The sequence below is a fragment of the Cyrtonyx montezumae genome, unplaced genomic scaffold (genome assembly GCF_038088225.1).
Source record: "Cyrtonyx montezumae isolate F1298 unplaced genomic scaffold, pur_monq_1.0 scaffold_5, whole genome shotgun sequence".
In the NCBI taxonomy this organism is placed as follows: domain Eukaryota; kingdom Metazoa; phylum Chordata; class Aves; order Galliformes; family Odontophoridae; genus Cyrtonyx; species Cyrtonyx montezumae.
In genome coordinates, this window is record NW_027072056.1 from 2510593 (window position 1) to 2533387 (window position 22795).

General features: G+C 45.2%; 1 protein-coding gene and 2 non-coding genes across 8 annotated transcripts; all 3 read right to left on the bottom strand.

Annotated features, from left to right (window-relative positions):
* Nucleotides 1-3084: 3084 nt before the first annotated feature.
* Nucleotides 3085-21704, bottom strand: ATG16L1 (autophagy related 16 like 1). 6 transcript variants are annotated; one of them, XM_065748488.1, is made up of 19 exons: nt 21425-21704; nt 20841-20934; nt 18931-19036; nt 17688-17761; nt 17252-17503; nt 16484-16549; nt 14196-14282; nt 13393-13449; nt 13144-13191; nt 12330-12432; nt 10014-10119; nt 9825-9895; nt 8270-8341; nt 6636-6756; nt 5725-5830; nt 5055-5204; nt 4594-4641; nt 4122-4223; nt 3085-3732 (listed from the first exon to the last, which is right to left on the bottom strand). In XM_065748488.1, exons 1-19 carry the CDS (start codon nt 21537-21539, stop codon nt 3639-3641), a joined length of 1872 nt encoding a protein of 623 aa, XP_065604560.1. In that variant the 5' UTR covers nt 21540-21704; the 3' UTR covers nt 3085-3638. The 6 variants fall into 6 exon arrangements, with proteins under 6 accessions (XP_065604560.1, XP_065604559.1, XP_065604562.1 ...); XM_065748487.1 differs by having other exon boundaries at nt 14196-14285; XM_065748490.1 differs by lacking the exon at nt 13144-13191 and having other exon boundaries at nt 21425-21703.
* Nucleotides 9182-9443, bottom strand: LOC136056415 (small Cajal body-specific RNA 6). Its single transcript, XR_010622938.1, has one exon. It is a non-coding gene; the product is annotated as a small Cajal body-specific RNA 6 (non-coding RNA).
* On the bottom strand, nt 11812-12083 carry LOC136056414 (small Cajal body-specific RNA 6). Its single transcript, XR_010622937.1, has one exon. It is a non-coding gene; the product is annotated as a small Cajal body-specific RNA 6 (non-coding RNA).
* Nucleotides 21705-22795: the final 1091 nt, after the last annotated feature.

Here is a 22795-nt window from a genome sequence, read left to right on the forward strand (position 1 = left end):
CCTAAACCACTGAAGAACGATGAATCTTCCACGCGGCCGTGTCCTACACGCCTTCCCAGCAACCTGAGAATCACTAACCTCTTAGCGAGGAAGGAAGACAATTTGTAGAGGATTTTAAAGCACGTCTCTGGTTGCGTCCATCCAGGATTTCAAGAATTAATCCCCCTCCAAGAGCAAACATTGCACCCGAGCTAAGATTCAACTGGAAAGTGGTTAGGTCAGCAACAAAGGCATTACCTAAGGACGGCCAGATCCTCAATGAACAGGTCTACAATGTCATCCTCACATGCTTTATAAAGGCAACAGACTTACACAGAACAGGGTGGTTACTAAAGGAGCTTTATTCTAAAGCTCTTCTTCTCTCTTCTCCTTCCTAGGGTTTCAAGCATCCAGCCTGGTAAGAAGCTAAACACAGAAGAGCTGGTTATGAAAAAGAGAGTTTACAAAGCAAGCCTCTGTAAACAGATGCTGTTATAAATGACCGTCAGACACTCTGAGCAATGTATTGACCACAGACACGGTTTTCTTCTTGCTCCATCAATACCTCATTGGCTTGCTGTTTAGCAGCAGCACAATGTTAGCTAACCCCAACCCTCCCATCCTTAATTTACTTACAGAAAGAGCGAAGCGCAACATTTAATAAGACACACGAACAGAGACTTTAACCCATTTCACTTTAATGCTTATGGCTGTCCCAATAACAGCTTTCTTCCCCCCGGGACGCTGTAAATTTCATGAAGATCAGCAGTGTGCAACTTGTTTTGTAGCTTTCCTCTGGGCTGCACTTATGACTTTGATTAGGACCATAGGAGACTCCCTTCTCCACTTACCAGCCAGAACAGCACCCTCCTCTGTGAGCAAGCCTGCGGTCACAGGTGGGGATTGCTTTATGCAGTCCCTGGTGAATGATTATAGCTGCCCAGGCACACAAATAAGTGAACACAGAACCAGCGTTCCTCAGCTCTTTCAGTGTTTATAAATTCCTGCAACATTTTATTAAATAGGATTTATTTGGGGAGCTTAATCACTGCTCTGGCAAACACAAACCGATCTACCCTACAGCGTGGATATTCGTACGTGCTTGAGGTGCTGTTTATTGAAGGAGAGACTTCATAAATGAATCCACCAAATTCAGTTGAGGCCGCTTCTCCACAGCTCAAGCTTTCAACGTCTGCAGAAAGATAGTCCCCCCACTACTACTCTGAGCCACGTGAAGGGCAGCTCCACCTTCAGCAGAGAAACAGTGTGACAGCACCTTTGCACAGCAGGTACCTTCATTTTCTCTTCTTCCAACTACACGTTGAAGCAGGAATGGGCATCAGAATTAATTAAAAAAATAAAAATAATAAGGAAAAATTAAAAATAGCTGAAATTGGCCCCTGGAATTTCATAGAAACCTCTGCCCTAAGCATTTTAAATTGAAATTCCTTAAGGTTTTAGCCAGCTACTAGCCATTGTCATTGCTTTAGCATTGAATATTATTAACCTACTTCATAAACAGGCAAAACAAAGCCCTCTGTGTGAGAATCTACGTGCATGATGTAGAAAATAGACATCTAGTAGCGTAAGTTATAAAAGTCCTAAACCCATTCTGATCCTCCCCATCAGAGCCTGCAGAGTTATTATGTTCTCCTAATCTCCCAATAATCTTTCGTTACGCTGACTCGTCATTCAGCAATCTGTTTTTCTGCAGCAACCCAAGGTCACCTGGGCTCTCGGTAGGTGCCTTTTGAGAAGCACCTTCCATCACAGCAACAGGCAGAAGGAAGAAGTACAGCCTCCAGAAACACCTCAAAGTGCCAGTGTGGGTTTTCTCCTTTTTGCTGTGGTTCTAACATCCAAGAGCAGGGCGCTGAGCTTCTTGTCTTAGCAAAAAGAGAGCAGCCAGTTAAGGTTTGTGGTTGTATATGGAGATCTGTGCATTAACAAAACCAGCTGAAGGCTTTGCTTCATTACTCTGAAGCAACCAGAGCTTTCTTCAAGGAAGGATTTGTGTTTTCAGAAATGGGTATTTCCTATCTCTGCCTTAAAAGTCCAACTACGTAGCAGTTCAAGTGCCACAGGATATAAAGCCTTCTGTTCTCAGTGGTGTTTGAAATACGGATGATAATTACCTTGGTTCAATAACTTCTCCAAAACATCCAACACGTCCATCTGCCAAGGACGGTGGCACTTGTTCAACACGGTGAGACCTCCTTCAGCCTCAGGCAGCACTAAGACGCTCCTGGTTCCCACCCTCAGCTCGTGCAGAACAGAATCTCACACAGGAACACAGACGTAAATGAATCAGAGCGGTGTGAGGTTTTAAAAGCAGAACATGGGTTTATTTACAATCGAGTTCTTACGGGCAGCTGAATAAATAAAAAGTTTGCCCGGCATACTCTAGTTCCCTCTACAGAAGGTGCCTGAACAAAAGACCAGGTTAGAGAGACGCCCGTCAGAGCAGCAGCCCCCCAACCCAGCCCCTCCAAACAACACGCTTCCTTAGTAAAACACAATCAGGAAAGATGAAAATAAAGTGCAAATAAAAAGGCAATACAACGCTGGTGGCTTGTCTAGAGGCCCAGACGATGTGGAAAGGTTTGGCTGGATGCTGTACCAGGTACCCACATCGTGGTTTGGGATGTGTAAACAGGGCAGCGAGACACTGCTCCACAGCACGGGGGGCTCCAGCGCACACAGGAATATTGCACGTCTGCTGAAGAAGGGGGCCAGTGGCCTGGCAACACCAGCACCAACAGAAGGGACTTGGGACTGAAGCCCACCGACCCCGTGTTCGACTGACAGCCTCCAGGAGGGGACGGATGAACCGAAAAGGGGACCAAGCATCTACGTACTGAGGTCACAGTACCACTACATTCCTCACGGCAGCAGCACAGCAAGCTGAACTTCTCTCTTCCCAAACCCAGTAACCAAACTGCCTGTGGAGTTACAAGATTAAACATCTCCTATTTTGTGATACCCCAACTGCTGAAGGGCGTTTTAACAAAAAGGTGCCGAAGTCTCCAAGAATGGACAATGTCCTTAAGGACTGCTAAAACCGATACAAGTCTGCACGGCAGCACTGGAGAGCCTGTGTCAGCAGCAGAGCTGCCAGAGCTCTGGAAACTCTCTACAGAAGCTTTTCCAGCACTTGAGACTGCCCAGGACCTGTCCACATTTCAGGATCTTCTCACCCCACGCCTCAACTAGGCCTTAAGAACAGAACACAGGAGGCAGAACACACGTTAAGTCAGCATACGCTGTAACTTCTTTCCGACAGTTCCAACTCAGAAGTGCTGTAGGTACATTTGTGTGACAGGGTATTTGGCACAGCTGTCTGGTGAGGAATCCCACTAGTATCTTCAGCTCCGTGGGTGCATAGATACTGCATGTGAAGGCATGACCGAGTAGCATTCTCCATCCAGAACAGCTAGCCCCTTGCTGAGTCCGAGTCCCACAGCGTGGTTACGGCCATAAGTCTCTGACTCAGGCTCCTTCTCCATTGCTTTACCACTTTCCTCTGGAAAGCAAAGCCCACGCACGTGTTAATACTCCCACTCAGGATGGATCTGGGCTGGGGTCTCCATTCTGTTCCACCATGGACCAGCACCACCACACACTGAGGCACGGGAGCTCTGCTCTCACCCTCCATCCAGTCAAAATTCAGACCACAGGACAGCCTTGTTTCCTTTGTCCACACTGACCACATGGGCACCTGCTGGGGACCACGCAACTGCATTGATAGAAGAACTGAAACAGAAGCCAGGTGTAAGTTTAAAGGGAAAAAAAAAAGCTGAATTCCACACAGAATTTAATAAAATGAAATAATACAGTACCCTGACTACGACAGAACAAGCACTTCCATTCTCAGCTCTCAGGAGCCCTGCTTTTAATAAGCCTAAGAGGCATACCAGAATATATTCAATTTCATTAGAATCAACTGTCAGTTTAGGAAGCTGAACAAGAATAAAAGCAGTCTTTGGTCAATCTGAACAACGCTGCCACGAATCCACGAAGAACCTGGTTCCACAATTCTCACACACCAACCCAAACGTAAAGCTCTACGGCCACAAGTCTTTCTCATCAAGATTCACAAGCCAGACCCCCTGCTTCAGGCTGAACAGGCAGCTTCCCCTCACCTGTGGTGCTTGGCAAGAGTCCTCTCCAACTTCCCAGTGAGTACATTCCAAATGTAGAGGGCACCATCAGCTGAACCAGCAGCCACATAGTTACCATCAGGACTACGAGAGCAGAGAAGGAGTTGAAGGCACACAACACACTTTCTTCACGTCAGCAATTTATCAGCACAAATCATCACTTCACATTCAGCTTCCTAAGCAAAGCAACTTGGGATTACATTATTTAAAATAAATCTGTTATGTTGTTAGCACTAACAAGCAAAAGAATATTCATACATCCAAAAGCTTCCAAGACAGTTCATAAACAGCTGCAGGTGCACTGTCTTGACAAAGAGGTAACTGTGGACAAATGACAAACTGTGCCCCAAGTTTTTCCAGCTGTAAATGGAGACAGTACAGTCCAGTATCATGAATCACTCACTTCTGGGCATAAGATTTAATCAGAGAATATCTTCCTCGTATCTGATCTTACCTGAACACAACTCTTGTCCAGTCAGAGCCACATTTGAATCCCTGGGCACTGCAAAGTCAGAATCAGATAACTTCATTTATAAGACACATCTCAAGATTCTTAACAAAGACCACAGTGAAAGTTCTGGATGGATCAGAATGAGCTCCAGTATCACAATTTCTGTTTCTCATACACCAATCCTCAACTGCAGCTGAAGTAGCTCTTTCCCTTAGGCCAAGGGCTTCTAAACCAATCCACCTCCTTAAGAGAAGCAAATAGCTTCTCTAAATAATAAATAGCAAATTTGCCATAACAGATTTTTGCTGTTAAGACTGCGGAGAAACTTGCTACTTGAGTGAAAAAAAAGAAGTCAGGTGACTGCTTTCTCCGTGGAGATGCTGAAAAAAAGTCTGAGAGCCACCAGCAAGCCTGACTTCTGAAACTCAGTGTCTTTGTGGAGGACACATGGAGGACACACTCACCTGAACGTCTGCTTGACAGCACTAACCCGCAGGTCAATGATCTTCAGCAGATCATCACGGGAACAGGTCAACAGCTCCGTTCGCTCCGAGTTCAGGTCCAGAGCTGTGATCCTCCCAAGCAGCTCCAGCTCTTTTACTACACTTTCAGTCCTAAGACAAGGTGGGAAGGCAGTGGGGGAAACAAGCAAAAGAGAAACAAAGAGAAAGTAAAGCAGGGGCTGGAAGCCGAAGCAGTGCATAAAACTTTGGCTTGTCCCAGTGTAAAAGAGGAGGAGACAAAGGATTCCTGGTTCATTCTCACACGTTGAGTCTTTCTCCTGCAAGATTCCACTTGGTGGAAGGCATGACCAGTCAACTATCAGACAACACCTCACACCCAACCCTAACCCTCTGGAAAACTAAGCCGTGTCTAGAAAGCAAACTAATGCAAAATATTCACACTGAAACAGACTGCCTTTTCAAGAAAAAACAATCCAAAACCAAAACCCACCCCCCTCCCCAAGCATCAGCAGTAAAAGCAGTAATAAAAGGTACTTCTGCTTTCACCAGCTGTCAGAACAGTCTACCCAGCTTCCATGTTGAGGAAGAAAAGAGGCCCAGAGTTCAAAGATACTTGGATAGCAATTCTGTAACCATCCCTACTGTGTGTAGGCCCTGCCACAAGTTTTACCTGATATCCCAGAAACGGATTTTCTTATCGAAATGTCCACTCATTACACACTGCTCAGTGCATACGATGTCATTGCAGCTAGATCCCGCAAACACTGTTTTTATACCTAAAAAGAAGTGAAGTCAGTGGTGAGGCACTGAATTCTGCACAAGCTGATGAAAATGGAGTCAGAAAATAGTCACTATGCCATACGGACACACCCTGGACATAGCAGCTGCACAGTGCTGTGCCCATGGAGTGCCACAGGGCAAACTGTCTTAGTGTAATCCCAAATTAAGTCTTTAACCTCTTTGCCCTTCTCAATCTCCTTTGCTAGATCTAATATCTCTTTAAATGTTCCTAGGACAGCTGCTTTACTTCCTATTTAGTCAGCTCTAATTTGCCACTGCTAAACATGAAACTGCCAACATGACCTATGTTCATGGTTCAGGTATCAAAGCAATCCTGATTTTTCTCTCGGTGCAAGCAGGCTTAAGAGCCATCAGAGGAAGAGCAGATCAAGAAAAACGCTTATCCCAAAGGGGAACCAGAATCTCAGCACCCCCTGAACTCGCGATGTCGAGATCCGGCACGTTTCCAAGACACAATGCCACCACCTCCAGGTTAAAAACACTCTGAGCTGGCTCCGAGCTTTTAGTGGAAGACATAAATACCCACAGCACAGACTGATAAACAAAGAAAGCTCACAGAAGACAGCTGCTGTGAAGGTAATAGCATTAACAGTGCTTCCTGCATACACGATTTCTTATTTCAGGTAACAAACAGGAGGGATCTGGTTACTCGAACGACAACAGAAAATAGCACCGCTGTTTTTTTGCTTTTTTAGACTAGCAAGATCTGCCTTACACAAGGCTCCCATTTACACCCACTGGGAGCACAGAGCGGGGACGAAAGAAGTAAAGCTTCCTTACAAACTTTGCTGCGGAGGTCCCAGAGCTTGAGGGTGCGGTCGTGACTCCCCGACACGATGCGCGCGTTGTCCAGCAAGAACTTGGCCGACAGAACCTTGCCGCTGTGACCTGTCAGCGTGTGCTGGGGAGAGGACACCCACGTTGTCAAAGTGCACGCTCCCAATGGATGCCTTCTCTCATAGCATGCTGCTTCTATTCAACGACTTCACAAGGAACCTTAAATATAACTTGCACTACCGCCTTTCCTCCCTCCCCCACCATCTGTAATATTTAAATGGTGATCAGCGTTGTCCTGGAGTTTTAAGTCCCACTGAGCTCAGCCTGGGACCTGGGTCACCTTTGGCTCCAGGGTCTCCAGCTACCAGGGGTAGACAGCAACTGCACCACAGCCTTGCAGGAGAAACGAGGAGAGGAAAAACATACTGAAAATGGTTTTCACAGTGAGCTCCTCTCAAGGATACAGCAGGACACCTCGTCCCAACTGCTGTTACCAAGCCTGAAAGCTGAGACAAACAAAGATCTCAGAAACACTCCCTACAGCAGATTCCACAACTGCTTTTGTTTTTGGTTTCATCCAGTGCAGAGGGGGCTGAGGAACACAAAGACATTCCCTTTCAATTGCTGAATATTTACATGCCAAATCACCAAACAAATAAGGAGCAACTGAAGTAAAGCTGTAGGGAAAAAAACCCAACAACAAACAAACACAAGAGAAATGCCCAGTATATACTTTTGGGGTTATTCTGAACACTCAGAGAACTCTCAAATTATATGAAGCAATCTGGCATGGAAAACACAGCAAAAAAATCTTTAAAATAAGAAGGAATGGGATTAAAGTTTGGGGTAAAAAAAAAATCTAACCCAAACTTGATATGCAACAAACTCCAAAGCAATGGATCGTCCCACAAAGAGCACAGGGTCTTTAGAAAGGACAAACTCCCAACAGGAAGACCTGAACCTTCATTCTGTGCCTCTTCTCTACTCCTGATGCACTGTCACTGTGTGTGGATAGCTGCATTTAAATACTACGTTAGTGGGAAAGCAAATCATGATCTCAGCTTCACTGCTCAAGTGCAAGGCAAGACAAATCCATGCCACATATTTGAAAGAATGTGCTATGTTACCTCAGCAAACCATGAATGCATATCAAGAACACTGAAAAATTATAGGAAGATATTGTGAAGCAAGGCAGATCCCTTGAGGGGATAACTGACTTCGGTGCAGTGAGGAGGTCTGTAGTCTGCAAAACCTTTCCTCCCAATAGCAAGGTTCGCAGCCAAACCAAAGCAGCAAAATAACTGCTCCATCCTTCACTTCCCTGTATTAGCCCTAATTTCTCCACAATGACAACTACCCAGTGAATCAAAGTGAATAAAAAAACAAACCTGATGAAAAGCATTGATAGGAATGATAACAAAACCTTATAGAAAGCAGAAAAGACTTCTTTCCCCACGGGTAAATCCTCCCTTAAACACGAGATAAGCTTTGGATAAGAACCTGAGTACAAAGGAAGTGGGAAGAAGGGAGGAATAACTTCATGCACCCCTCAGGTTGCACCCCTCAAGATTACACCAGCTCTGTTAGACAAAGCTGGAAATGCAGGACAAAACTATCCCAAGCACCACGAGACTCACCCGTAATCGATTGTCATCAACCGTCCAGATTCTGCTGGCAAAGTCATTCGAAGCTGCTAAGAGGTAAGAACCCTGTAAACACAAGTTTAGTTTCAACTAAAGTTTTGCTGGTCGATATGAAAATTAAGCTCAAATCATTTCCAATTAGTAATTAGAGCCATATTAGTGCTATAACGCCGAAGGAGAGCAAAAGAATAAAAAGAACTAAAACCTGGTAGCATATAACAGCACGGCAAGCCAGTGTGACAGCTTTCAAAAAGGCCACGGCCTTTTCTTCTTGGCAAAAGGTGGCAGTGATTGGTGGACTCATGACTATAGATAAAAGGAATAACAACAACCAGACAGCAAAGTACCTCCTTCCTTCCCCTCCTGCCCCCCACTACTGCAGTGAGGATGTGAACTCTAGTTGGCCCTTTCACCTTCATTTTAACAAAGGAAAAAAGCCCTGCACCATCTACTCTAAGTGTTCCTCAAAGTGGAACTGGTCCAATTCTTGCAATTTTCATTACAATTCTGATGTTTCAAAGTAAGATTCCGAGAGCTAAATCTGCTCAGGGACAGCTAGATGGTTTGTTCATGGCTGTAGGCTCAGTGCTTTTCCAAGTCATCCACGACAGGGAGAGATCCATCCTTAAAGACCTGTGCAACTCAAAGACCTCCCTGAAGCAAAAGAGCCCTTAAGGCCCACTGGCATCTCACCTCAGGCAGCCGTCATCTCAGGCGTGCTCATCTTGTCATCTATAATCTCAGAACTAGTTTATCCTGCAGATTAACAACCCCTGCAAATCTCATGAGCTGGTTGACGTCCAAAGGGACGACGGCTTTGGGTGCGTGTCAGTAAAGTTCAGCATGCAGAACGAGCGAGTGGAAAAGAAATACTTCAGCTTTGGTCTTCCTCTGGGTTATGGAAGAGGTCTCAGCAGAAAAGCCAGATCGTACGTCCAGATATAACAAGACAAAACCCCAACTCCTTTCAGCAGGTCTGTTGGATGCTGCTGGCAGTCATTTCCACAGAGCTTCAGGTTAACATGAACTGAGCATATCACATGCTGTCAGCATACACCCCTCCACCCACACCACTGCTGTGCCATGACTGGGGAGAAACTGCTGGGAGAAGAGGCCATAGAAGAGCAAGTCTCGGGACAATCAGACCTTTTACTATTCATCACAGACCTCAACAAAGCGCTCCTGAAAATAAAAGCTTCACAGAAATAAAGCCCCAGTGTATTTTCTTCTCTTGTGCTGCTGCGTCAGCTCCACTGGGAAGCTGAAGATTTATGTCTCATATTCAACAAAGCCTGATGCATTTTAGTTTTATCATAACAGCCCATACTAGCTGATGTCTGAGCTGCTTCTAATCTGAACTGCAAAGCCAAGATGAGAATTACACCGACTGCAGCTACTGAACAATTTAACTACTTACAGTTACTCTCAGTATTAACCCCTATCTCAGGTAACTTCTCAAAGCATCAGAATGGAAAGTGATAGCAGAGCATAGCAGAAATCAATTAGTATATTCCCAATTACAAACAGTGGATATTGCACAGATACTCACAGCACTATCAAACTCTATGCTTGTAATCCCAGCATTACTACCAGAGAGGGAACCTTTGGGCTCACACCTATCTGCACAGAGAAAGACGAACAAAACTTAAGCAATGGATTAGAACAGAAGCTGACACAAAGTGAACTACAATATGAGTTTACTTAATACCCCACACTACCCCATAGCAAAAGCATTTACCTCCCAAGACTTCCCAGAGCTTAACCCTCCTGTCCATGCCTCCTGTCGCCAGTAACCGGGAGCCAGGGCTGAACTGCACCGCGTTCACCTCCCCGTCATGTGCATCCTGGGGAGCAGAAGAGACACAGCAGCTTCCCAAAATGCACACATCCAGAAAGCACTGACTGGAAAGCAACAGGGCTTCAAGGTCTACACCACAGCTGCAGACTTTTCAGCAGAGTATAGAAAACAAATTCAAAGGCTCAATCTCTGCTGTGGCTGATGGTGTACGAGCAGCAAAAATGCTGATCCTCATCTAAAAAACCCAAAGGCATATGAAGGAAAACAGTATTAAGGACTCAGCTGTGACAGTATGCTACTAAAAACTTGACAGAGCTTACACAGACTGAAACTAGAAAGCAAAGTTATACCAGAATAAAACAGGGAAAAGACATAAAACATTAACAGCTGATGCACTGCAGAAGGAAATCAACTTTTAATCTCCCTGTCTAGAGCAAGCAACAACATAATTCAGCCAGCTTATGCAACCCCCATACACTCAAGTCAGGCTTGGCCTTGGAAAGTCTGCTTGAAAACAGCAGTGATAACTGCCAACATGAAGCTGCACTAAGTACTAACAGCACAGCTGTGGCGTGGAACAGCCCTTCTCACACTGCAAACTTGGGTTTATGCCATAGTTCCTATTAGCAGGCCCAGCCACACCTCTGCTTTTGCACAGAGTAACATTCTGAAGGTTGAGCTGCCTGCTTAATTGTGATTCTCAACCTTTAAAAACCTACGAGGATTTTAGTACTAAGATCTCTTTTTTTCTTCCTGTCAATTTTACAGCTTTACCCTACTTGCCCATTACCGCCCGCAGTAAATAGAATCGTGTCCTGAACTCATTTTCAGTGTCCTTTTCCTCTCTCTCACACCCCATCCATTCTCACTGAGTGTTCTTTTGAAATCAGTATTCTGGGAGATGTTTTTCTACTAGATCTTGTTGTTTGAGCTTGGTCTGCCAGCTCATACTTAGGGGTCATAAAACTTCTTGCTTCCGTGCAAGAAACAGGGAGCTTCCTTCTTTCAATATCACATTGCCAGCCAAGCATCAGCCCCAGCCAGTCACTGTGATAGGCTTGCTACTGCAACTGCTCTCACTGCAGTGAACTGGAATAGGGCAGCATTCCCTGTGTTTCTAAAATTAAGGGTCAGCATAGTTTAGTCTGGTTTGTCCCCTGTACGGGGCTGACTCACTGCCACTCTAGGAAGTTCAATGAAACCCACAGAAAGATGAAACAGGTGGCTCTGGAGCATCTCATTCATACCTAGCTCTGCAATGTCCTACATATTAAAGTGTGAATCATAAGTAATTTTTTCAATCAACTATACTTGCTGTATACAGCCAGAGATGGAGAGAGGCTTTTATCATGTACAGTAGCCACAAACACCTCCTGCAAAGCACCCTATTCAAGCCAGCTCCAGGCTGTCCCTTATGACTATGACCCCACTCTCAGCTGCACATAACTACTGCTCCTCCACCCTACGACCTCCATTAGAGATGGTAATAGCAAGCCAGGAAAACACAGGCCTCCATGCTATAGCAACTCCCTATGTAACTGCTCTTCTCCTGGATGAAAAGAGTCACTGTGTATCCATGCAGAACACCGGGATGGACTGCCTGAGAAAGCTCAAGAAAGCATCCAAACAAGCAGCTGCTTCGTGAAACAATTTGCCACAGTATCCTTCACTTCAGAAGGCAAGGCCCAGCACACAAGTTTAAGTTTGGCCTCGTGGGCCCAAAGCAACACATAAATGAGGTCTCAGCTTGAAAACTTTAGATCACGCACAACCAATGAAGACACACCACTACCATGAGCTCCTCTTAACCAGTTCTGTTGGATGGTGTTCAGCACCAAAACCCCCTTCACTGTGGGGAACTGGAACTGAATTAATCCCAAACTGTCAGCAATTTCTTTCTCAGTCACGGCTCTACTATGGCATGACAGAACAAAGACTGCTGGGAGCCAAGAAGGTAATGGTGTGCAATTTCCCAGTGCTATCAGACCTTTTACTAAGTCATCACTGACCTCAGAAAACAGACATCAAACACATGCAGAACAGAACCACACCTGGGAGCACGCTGGCTTTGAAAAGCACTTGGGCTAAATACTAAATAGGATGATCCATGCTGCCAAGAATTTCTTCCTGTCTGGCAAAGTTAATGGCAGCATTTACAAGAGACCAGTATCCAAGATGCAGATAGGATTCACTTCCTCCAAAGATACTACAAGGGATGGTAAAAAAAAAACAAAAGGTAATTCCTTAGATACTTACAAAGACACAGATGGCAGTAGTGGGCACTCTCACTTCTTTACTGGCACCTGGATGTGGCTCTGCATTATCCTGGGGAGTAGGTAACGAGGACAAAGAACGTCTCCTGATATGAAACAGAGTAAAAAGATTTTACTGACAGAAAGGAATACTTTCTCCTGAGTTCATCCAGATCCGTACCTGCCACTTAACTACATTGTACAGTGGGTTTTAAAACAAGAGGGTTTTTACTTTCTTTTATCCAGTCTTCCAAAAATGACATTTACTTCACAGTACTACATCCACTTAGGGCTTTAGATACTTCATAGTATGCCAGATACGTTACCAGCTCTGATTACTGACCTCATTTTGAAGCAGCCATCTTTTTCTAATAAGAAATAAACATGGCTGTGAATGCAGCTGAGTTTAGCAGGAGAGGCTGCAACTCCATCATTCTGCCTAGGGAGACTGAGCAGCACTGCAGCACTACCTTCCAGGCAGCAAAATGCTCCAATCCAAAGCTCAAGAGGTACCACTTAAAGACTATCCACCTCTTGTAGGTCTTGACTCACAGAGGCTGGCTCTACTCCTGATACTAAGCACAAAGCCTAGAGATTTATTCTAAAATAGCTCTAGTGAAGGAACTAAGTGCAGTGGAAAGTAAGAGCAACATCCGCATATTCTCCCCACAAAGAGGAGGTCACTGTATCTCTAGAAGTACACAATTTCTAGCCAGTAATATTAAAAACTGACATCTAATCAGGATAATGCAGCTTGGTTCCACGTTAACTCAATGGAATACATTTACATACTGGACTAAGAGGGATAATGTTTTCACCTGGCAGCATCGGAAGACTGATGTCCCAAAAGGGGAGACTCAGACAGACTGGAGGGAAAGGTCAGAGGTCAGCACACGGCAAGATGGAAGAAACAGGAAGTTGAGGAGAACAAAAAAAGAAAAAAAAAAGGCAGAAGCTAGAAGAAAGGCTGAAAATATTTGTTTGTATTCCTTGCATCACCAAGACTTTTGTATACATTGAAACCAGTACAAAAAAAAAAAAAAAGAGGAGGAAGTGTTCTAACCTACCCAAAGATATTAGTGATAGAGTCCAGAAGGCCTCCAGCTGGCTGGGAGAGTCGCTTACTGAAGGAGGGGAGGACAGGTTTAAACCTTGTGAAGAGCTTCTCCAAATAAAGATCAACATAAACACAGTTCATAGCAGCAAGTTTCTGGAAAGACTCCCTCCCCGCAGACCCAGTCCCAAGGCAGAAAATCCCCAAGGCAGGCAGCAGTATCAAAGTCATCAATAACTACAACTCAGAGCATCACTCGTGAGTGGAGTTTCTTCAGTTTCACCTCCATGTCCACCCTGTGAATCACTGGGTTTAGAGATAACAATTTGCCAAGTCTGTAGTTTCAATAAAATTAACTGTGCTCTCATCATTACCTCTTACTTTCCACTCACTGCTACTTCAAATGCATTTTTTTCCTCTAATCTCGGTGATGATGTTTTCAGTATTTCAACAGAATGAGTAGCCTAGCTACTCATATAGCCATGTAGTATGAGTACAGAGAATACAGCTGGCACTGCAACCTATCTTATAATAGTCTATTTTCATTTTTAAATCTTAGATTTTAACATTACAGATATTCAGGCACTAGTTTTGCTTGGTTAAAACAACAAAGGAAAAACATAGCGCAGCCAGAACACAGTGACAGTGTGTAATGAGTTCCCTACTGCTGTGGTGGACGTACAGAACTGCATTCCAGACAAAGAAGAGTGAAAACAGGAACAACATTCTAATGTTGCTCTTTTAATTGTTCTAAATCTCTCATACCCCTTGTTCTTCCTCAAGGATATGGAAACAAAGCTGACTCAGGCTACAGACCTGGGTGTCCGGCTGACAGCTCGCACTGGGGATGTCTCCTCAGCTGTGTCAGAGGTTTCATCTGCAAGCACTTCAATGTCATCATCCCTGCTGAAGTGAGAGAGCAAAACACACTTAATTTTCAACCAGCCAACAGAGCCTCCAGGAGAGACAACCCCCTGAAGTATCTGAATGGGAAGGATGGTACTGCCCCAGGGTCCATCAGTGCCTGACCCCAACCCCACTCAGTTGCAGTGACACGTAGGCAGATGAGGGTAACACAATACTATCTGGCTGTCCCTGCCAGAGACACTACTATCAACAAACAATGTAGGAAAGCAATTACTTGCAATATCTACATTTAAGTTTTCTCTTTCCAACTGCCAACTATACTTTTCCATGACCACATCTTCCCCCCCACGCTGATGTTGACAGCACCCTTTCCAGGTTCTCTTTACTGCAGTACTACATTTCAGCTTGCAGTCCACTATACACTGTAACAAGCCACAAGGGTTTGAACTTTGTCTCCTCATCTGCACCAGAGATCATAATACTTCCTAAACCCTTTGAACTTCAAGTGCTGCTCCCATAAGCACAAAGGATGCTATGGGCCACTTCACTACACCCATGTGCTAATGTATAGCTGAATATAATGGTGAGGTTGCAACTTTAATGCCATAAAAATAATCCCACTAAGATGTTCAGCACGTGCTGACCAGTTATCATGGCTCTGACAGTCCAGTCGTGCTCCTCCGAAGCACTGCTGATTCTGCAGTACAAGCTGTTTTTAAACACACAGTGTCAACCTGGTGACATTGGTTGATCAGGGTGCTACACCCAGCATTTAAGTACAAACCAATGCCTGCCATCAGACAAGATGACCTCAGCTGCAAAAAAACCCAAAGAGGACAGGCTAAGGAAGACATACACCCTGACTGAAAACCATCAGGCTGACATTTATATAAAACAGGAGTAAGTTCTGTTGATATATGTTTTCTAAAATCCAAACCCTGAGCGACTGAATTGTGTGTAATAAAAGAACTTCCCACATTTACTTCATGTATTCTTAATGTGAATTTAAACATCAAGGCACACTTCCTGAAATGCTGCAGTCAGCCCTTTCAGTAAGCAGCATATTTATACAATACAAGCCCTCTACATTTATGAAAACAAAAAAGAAATCTAAACCATTTGTGAAGGAAAATTAGAATAATTTACAGATTAAAAAAAAACCAAAACAACAGAACAAAAAAAACAACAACAAGCTTTGTTTGAACTCCTCAGCAGGATTTCTGAAACACGGAGACCAACATCACCACCACAACAGGAAGTAAAATAGTTGGGCTGTAGAGCCACAGCTACCTCTGAGCTCAGCTCTGAAACAGGAACGTCTCCCTTTGGGTAATGGGAGTAGCTTAGCAGAGAAAGCAGCCACACACAGGTGCATTTCCTCCCTACCTGCAATACTGTTTGTTGGAGAAATTAATGCTTAAGCTGTGTGTGTGTTTACATCAAATAATGAGGAAAAAAACGGATGTTCTTATTCTCAGAAGCCAGAAAGACTGATGCACAAAGATGCTAGCAAAGGTAATATAGCAAGAAGCCACCTGCATAATGCTCTGGCACTGAGTTCTGAAGACTGTCTCAGAGGTATCCAATGGCAGTGTCCCAGGTGTAGTTTTGCCAGATTTGACTAACCCAAGTGCTAATAACCTCACCAGCCTGGCACAAAACACAAATCACCAGCTGCACGCTTCAGTCAGCTGATGAAGCACCTCCAGGAATAAGCAGTGAATGGCAGTGAACATCCAGGTGCTGCTGCCTGATGCAAAGAACAAGAGACTCAAGATGCTCATTTCTGGCTTGCCAGGAAGAGTAACTCCACCCTTCTAGATTGTTTCCTGCAGTAGAAATTTCCACCAGTATGGAAGTGATCGATATTTCTTCAGCCATTTCAACTCACTCAGTACTTGTCCCAACAGGAAACCTACAAACATAGCTACTTGTGGTGCTTTGTGATTATGGAAATATTTGGAAGTTAAAGAATGAGGGAAGAGCCTCCATTCCCTGTATGAACTGCTCTCAGGACTTTCAGTCCAGACATCTATTTTTAGTGGTAACAGAGCTCCTTCTTCTGCAAGTTCAACTAGGGTGAGTTAGAGTGTGTTTTTGACTTGACACCAGTTTAAATAATCCTCAACAGCAGCAAGTTAAGAAGTAACAAAGATGCACTGTATCACGCACCCGCGTGACAAAACTGAAGCACGAAGTGATGGAGGAGGGGAACTCCACAAATTAAGACTGCTTACGTTTCAACAGGCAGTGGTTCTTTGGCAGCTTCTGCTAGCTCCTTTTGCAGCCTGGCTTGTCGCCTCCTGAGAAAAGAAAATCGTGATTACTGAAAAGCAACAACAGAAAAACAGCCTGCCTTAATCTTATGTCAAAGATCACAGTTTTGATGGACTCCGTAATATTAACAAAAATAATCATCATAATAGTTGGCACTCTCACTGCACACCTTGAGCACATCAGCCTTTTGTGACCCAGAGGAACATGGATTTGCCCAGAGAACTTAAAAAGAGATGCTAATAAAGACAATACAAAACCACCACATACTGTATAATTTGTCTTAACGGTCTCAACCTTCAAATACTACCAGCTCATAAGTAAGCAGAGGCAACTCAGAACAAAAATGACTTCCTTTTACACACAGTTCACTCTCATGGCAGCTTCTCCTTTCAGCAAGACGTAAAGAAACATTTACATTGGTTGTACAAAAAAATAAAACGGAGTATTATCAGAATGCAAGTTGAACAAAATGTCAAAACTAAATTCCAACAAAAGGAGTGTGATTTATGATTGTTAGGCCATGGTTTACTGTTGCTCAAGAATGAAAATGTTTTATTCATTTAAAAATGTCTTCACAAAGCCTGTGTTGGCCACAGGAAGGAACACGAAGTTCTGGATTCTCATTGCATTGTGCAAGAATTCATAGTCGGATGTTGTTTTACTCCACACACACAATTACTGGGAACACCCTGGGAAGCAGTTTATCAAATAGAGATTATCAATCTCACCTCGAATCCTTTTCATTTTCTGCATTCAAGCGATTGGCCTCCTGTGCTTTCTCTGCCATCCAACGTGACACCAGCTCCTGGTTATCTTCAGTCGTTTTCCTCAGTTTCTCCTCCAAGGCATTGAAGGTGATCTGGAGAGCATCATATTCATCCTTCAGCGTCTGATTAGCTCGCTCAAGATCTTGCAGCTTGCTGCGTAGTTCCTGGCACTCTGTTTCCAGTTCAGAGATTTTTTGCAAATACTCTGCAATCCTGGAAGGACAACAAAATATATAAAATCACACGGATCTCCTCTCAGATACGTGCCATCACTTTGCACTACTTCTAGTGCAAAATGTTTTAGACAGCAGGTAAGGCTCCTAGGGAACATAGTAACAATTAACCCAACCAGAACTCTGCACCTCAAAACAACACGGAAGAAATCATTCCTACTCACTTTGCTTCATTCATCTGCATCTCTTTGTCCTTCTGCTGCATTTGGTTATTCAGATCAATTACAGACTGGGCCAACTAAGGAGAGGAGAAAATCATGTTAGAGAAACACGGGGATGCTGGCTGGACAACATATTGGGCAGCTCTCAACGTGAGTGCAGACCAATCTAAAAGCATGAAGAGTAATTTTCATGTCTTCTTTCCCAGCTCTTTATACCTATTTTTTTTATTGCTTCTACAAATAAAGCTACTGATGGGAGTCTTTGCAGAGCACAGAAAAATAAGAGGGGCAGAGGCCAACACAATGAACTGCTGCTGTCAACTGCCAGGTACCCAGCCAGCATGGCCCACGGGGCACAGCCTCAGCTCCCCAGGGGAGAAGGAGAACTGAGCTTTGGGAAGGCTGCCTGCTGGGCAAGAAGGAATCTGTAGTGCTTCCCTAGTCAGTGCTGCAGAAACCCCCTGAGAAGCTCATGATTATTGACATGGGAGCTCCTCTACATCTCCAATGAAGTGCAACCAAAGGAGTGTAACTTTCTCCAGGCTTCTCATCTCCCTGTAAAAGGCTGCAGTCACTTTCAAGTACTAGCTCCCAGACTTATTCGTTCCTCTGCTGTGATTTCTGAACACCCAAAGCTGTTGGCAGAGTCCTTGTGTTTTCCTATCCAAAGAACCCCCCCCCCCCCCCAAAAAAAAAGAAGGAAAAAAACCCACACAACTCATAACTCACTGAATTCCCAGGCTCCCTACTGCATTTACATGGTAGGAACAGTGACCCCTCTTCAGTCCAAAACAAAAGCCCTTTCAATATCTGCTTGCATTTGTTCTGCCCACTCTCACCTTGCAGTGCTCCTACAAAGCAAGAGAGCCAAATGAAACTACCTTTAGCCACCTGTCCTCTCACCTTGCTCATTTTTCAATCTCCAGTGTAGAAAAGAGTGGTTATTTGAAGCTCTAAGCTAGATTAGTTCCTTCCTCCTCTCATAATACAGTTAAAAACGTTCATGAAATAGAAAATTAAACACTTCTTAAAAACAATGACATGCTGATAACGTATTTTCTTATTTCCTGGCTGTCAGCTTGAAGACCAATCATCTCCAAATGATTTTAACCATAAATGTGGATTGCTTAAAAAGGCTGCATGTGAAATGACGGAAAAAAAATAAGACTAATGATCTCAGAACAGTTAAGTCATGTTCACACAGGGCTATGTTTGAAGCATACAGAACACACAAGGACTTTCCAACCTCTCCACGTTTCTTATGTAGCTCAGTCAGCTCCTCTTGATGCTTTATCTTCAGCTGTGCCAGTTCCTGCAACTGAGCATCATTCCACGTGCCATCGTGTCCTGGGCTGCAAAAGGAGAGAGGAAGGTCACAAACCAGAATCCAGTTGCTTTCATGCCTTTGACCAGGCAGTTTCAGGACACCATCTCCCTCAGATATTCTATACCACATGAGAGATGCATTTAAGAGATGTAGATCCACAAGCCAGGGAAGCTGGATCTCTTCCCAGTCCCTTGGGTTTACAGTCCCAGGTTTAACAAGCCCCTTCTTCACTGCCCCTGCTGTGTTCTAGCCTCTTGCATTATAAAGGTAGTTTGTTTTTAACTTCCACTTCCCCCCACCTTCAGAAACAGCCATGACTGTAATGTGTACCACTCACATCTTCGAAAGCATGTAGACAGGAACAGAAATGAGTTTCTAACTTAATTTAAAAGCATATAAATACATATAGATTCCAAGCAACTAAATTATAAATTACAGCTTTAAAAATATACATATATATTTCAAGTTGACTGTCATAATAGCAGACAAAAAGAACAAGAAAATGGAAAGCATCTGCTTCTGCAGTCATTCTGTGTTAAAACAATGCAATGGGAAAGACAGCACATTCAGAAGCTGGGCAGTTTCACAGTGGTAATAATAATTCAATGCTATTCTCAAAACAAGAGCAAAGTGTGCATCTGGACAGGTAAGAGGCCAAGTCTTCTGCTAATACCCAACAAGCCCATAATTCTGGCCATGTACCTGTAGCCAGATCTAAATATTCCTCTTTGCCTTTACAATTATTAAAAGCATTTTTCCTCAACTATTCAGTACTACACTTGCTCAGATTGAACAAACAGCTACACACCAAGGACAGAGCCATAGCTCAGTTTAGGATTTACTTGGAGTATGTTCTTTCTGAGCATTTATTCTCATGCATTTTTACCCCCAGTTTCATCTCTTGGAGTAGGTGTTCAACCAGAACGTGATTCCAATAAACTAAATATGGTTCAAGACAACTTCAGCCATCAAAAAACTCCTGAAAACTTTCAAATAGGTGTTAACTCCAGCAGAATCAGCTCTTCCTTCCTTAGCAGGACACATTAGTATAGTTACTTGTTTCTTATTCCAATTAGACACACACATACAGTATTGAGTCATGTAGCAAGAGGAGTTTCAACAAAGACTGCAATTCCTACAGCAGTAGGTAATTCTGAGCTAATGAGCAGCCCATTCTTCAGTCAAGCCAAGAGCAGAAGCTGGCAGTCCCTGCCTGATGGCATTTATGTGCTCTCCAGATAATGGACACACTACCAGCAAATTGGCTTGCAGCACATTCAGAAGCCAAGAGAATAAATAGCATGAGTGCTGCCCGCAGCACCAGAGTGCTATTCCCACACTGGATTCTGATTTCTGATTAAATCCTGCGCAGATGATACGGTTTTTGGTTTTTAAGCATATAATACAAACTCAGACTGCCACTTCACAATCACGATTTGCTCCACTCTGCTCAACCTATGCAGTATCACTGAACCTCCAAGACTCCAGGTAAGACAGCAGTCTCTGCTGCACTGCAATACTTTGCTGCCTTTGTGCATCTTTCAGTGGACAGTCTGAAGAGTCAGACCACAATTATTACACAGCAACAGAACCAGCAGCTCAGTCTGGTCTACCTTCACGGGTGGAGCCTGTGACAAACTCGGTCTCTCTCCATCAATCAACGTAAACAAATAGTAACTTTCTCATAGTTTAAGCATTATTTTAGTTCAGTGGATCCCCCGCTTTACTCAGCTGTAAGTTGCTTTCCTAACCTAGAAGATATTTGTACAATACATCAACCTGTGCTTTGTGTTACAGGCAGGGCAGAACAACGAAGAAATGACAAACACCTGATCTCATGTCTGCTCTGCATGTCATACTTCTCTGCTTGCAGCTTATCAGCCAGCACCGCGTGGAGGTCCGACTTCTCTAGCAGCTTGTTATCTGAAAGAACAATTAGGAAGAATAATAACTAAAAAGCAAAACCAGATTCCCACCCGTTCTTTTACCACCTAACGTGGGAAAACATGCCACAAGGCTGTACCACAGCGAGGTGTGCTGCTGGCTGCTGTCAGGCCGGGGCAGTACTCAACCCCTCAGCAGCTCAGGAGCTGTGCTCGGCCATCGCCCACGGGTACTGATATCTGATAAACATAAGACACAAGTGCAAAGTCCGAACTCCTCACTGCTACGATCCTACAGCAAAGAGGAGCGCTAGGCAACCACTGCACACAGCACGTGGCTGCACAGCACAGGAGGGCGCCGACAGAAGCAACTACTCATTCTCCAGATAAATCGAAACAAACAGACAAACATAACCCCCTCAACAGCGCTCTCACGGAACGAGGTAAGCGAGCCCTGGGGCCGCCATCCCCGCGAGCCTCCCCGTTCCCAGAGCAGCCCCCGGGGCACGGAGCCTCCCGCAGGCGCTCACACTGCGCGACGATCTCCTCGAAGGCCTGCCGCTGCAGCCGGTCCCGCCGCCGCAGCTCCGCCGCGATGTGCCGCTTCCAGGGGGGGAAGCCTGCGGCGCGCAGCCCCGACGCCATCTCCGCGGCGGGAAGGGGCGCCTCGGGGAGCGGAGCCCGCGACGAGCGTCCCGAAGAGAGAGGCGGGCTGCTGGGCTCCCCGGGGAGCGGCTGGCGCCGGTTCGCGGCCCGCGGAGGGGCGAGAGCCGCCTCAGAGCCGACGCTCCCCCGGCGCGGCCCGCAGCCGCCACACCACGCCCGCCATGGCGCCGCGGCCGCGCTCCGTCAGGGGTCCTCGCAGCTCGGCGGCGCACCGCAAGCGCGACAGAGGCCGTCCGCGGCGCTGCCTGACTCCGCCCGCTTCCGGCGCCGCCGACCTCAGTATTTACTACCCCTGACTCGCGGCGAGCAGAGCTACAAACGCAGAGTCGACCGCCACAGGCGCGCGAGCTGCACCTTGCTGAGGAGAGGGGACCTCGCGAGGTGCCATTTTGCGCGCCCATCCAGTAGGTGGGCCGCGCGCTGCCGCCATCTTGAGAGTGGCGCGGGGTCACGGCATCCACTCTGCGCCGCCATTTTGGGAAGGGTCCCTCGGCAGACGCGCATGCGCGCGGCGCTGTGCATCAGTCAGGCGCTGAGCTGTTGACCCTCGCTGCAATAGGGGGCATTGAAGAGCGTGTCCAGGGGGCAGCGGACACCTGAAGGCTCCGCAGCACAAGTCCTATGGGGAGCAACTGGGACACAGCCCCAAGCAGAGAGATCTGTAATACAATTTGACCTTTCCTACAGATCTCCTCTACAAGCCAACCTCCAGCCATGCCAGGCAGTGCAGACCCAAAGCTGTATGCAGCTGCCCAAGAAGAGTGGCCCCAAAGTGCAGCTTTTGGGTTTGGGGACCAGATTGCTTTGAAACACAGTAAAAACAACAAATGGCCTCTGCAGCACCACACCCTGTCCAGAGCCGTGAGAGCACTGCACAAATGTGGAAATGCACATCTTGCTTCACGGCTTCACTTTCAACTGCTCCGTGTCTTTAGTAATGTGTTAGGTAATCTCATTATGGTAACTTAATTTGAAGCTGGGCAGCCTTCATAAAGCATTTTGTCTTGCACTGTGCTAAATTGCTTTCTTTTTCTTTTAAGTAAATGAATGAAGATGAAATTATTAAATTGTAACAGAATAAAACAGATGATTCACCAGGTTATTACACCAGAGGATAGAGCACCGCTGTCTGAGGTAATAATAGTTCATGTGCAGCTCTGTCCTACTGAGAACACGATGCATAAAGTTGTGCGTGTTCTCTACAAAACTAATTTGGCCAAGTGTAAGCACACAGC

Excerpts from the sequence above, each read along its gene's own strand:
- ATG16L1 (XM_065748487.1), bottom strand. The coding sequence starts at position 21,539 with ATGGCGTCGGGGCTGCGCGCCGCAGGCTTCCCCCCCTGGAAGCGGCAC. Across the intron at positions 17,762-18,930 it reads TACATAAGAAACGTGGAGAG|TTGGCCCAGTCTGTAATTGA; the intron begins GTTGGAAAGTCC and ends TCCTCTCCTTAG. Across the intron at positions 4,224-4,593 it reads TGGACAAGAGTTGTGTTCAG|TCCTGATGGTAACTATGTGG; the intron begins GTAAGATCAGAT and ends CTGCTCTCGTAG.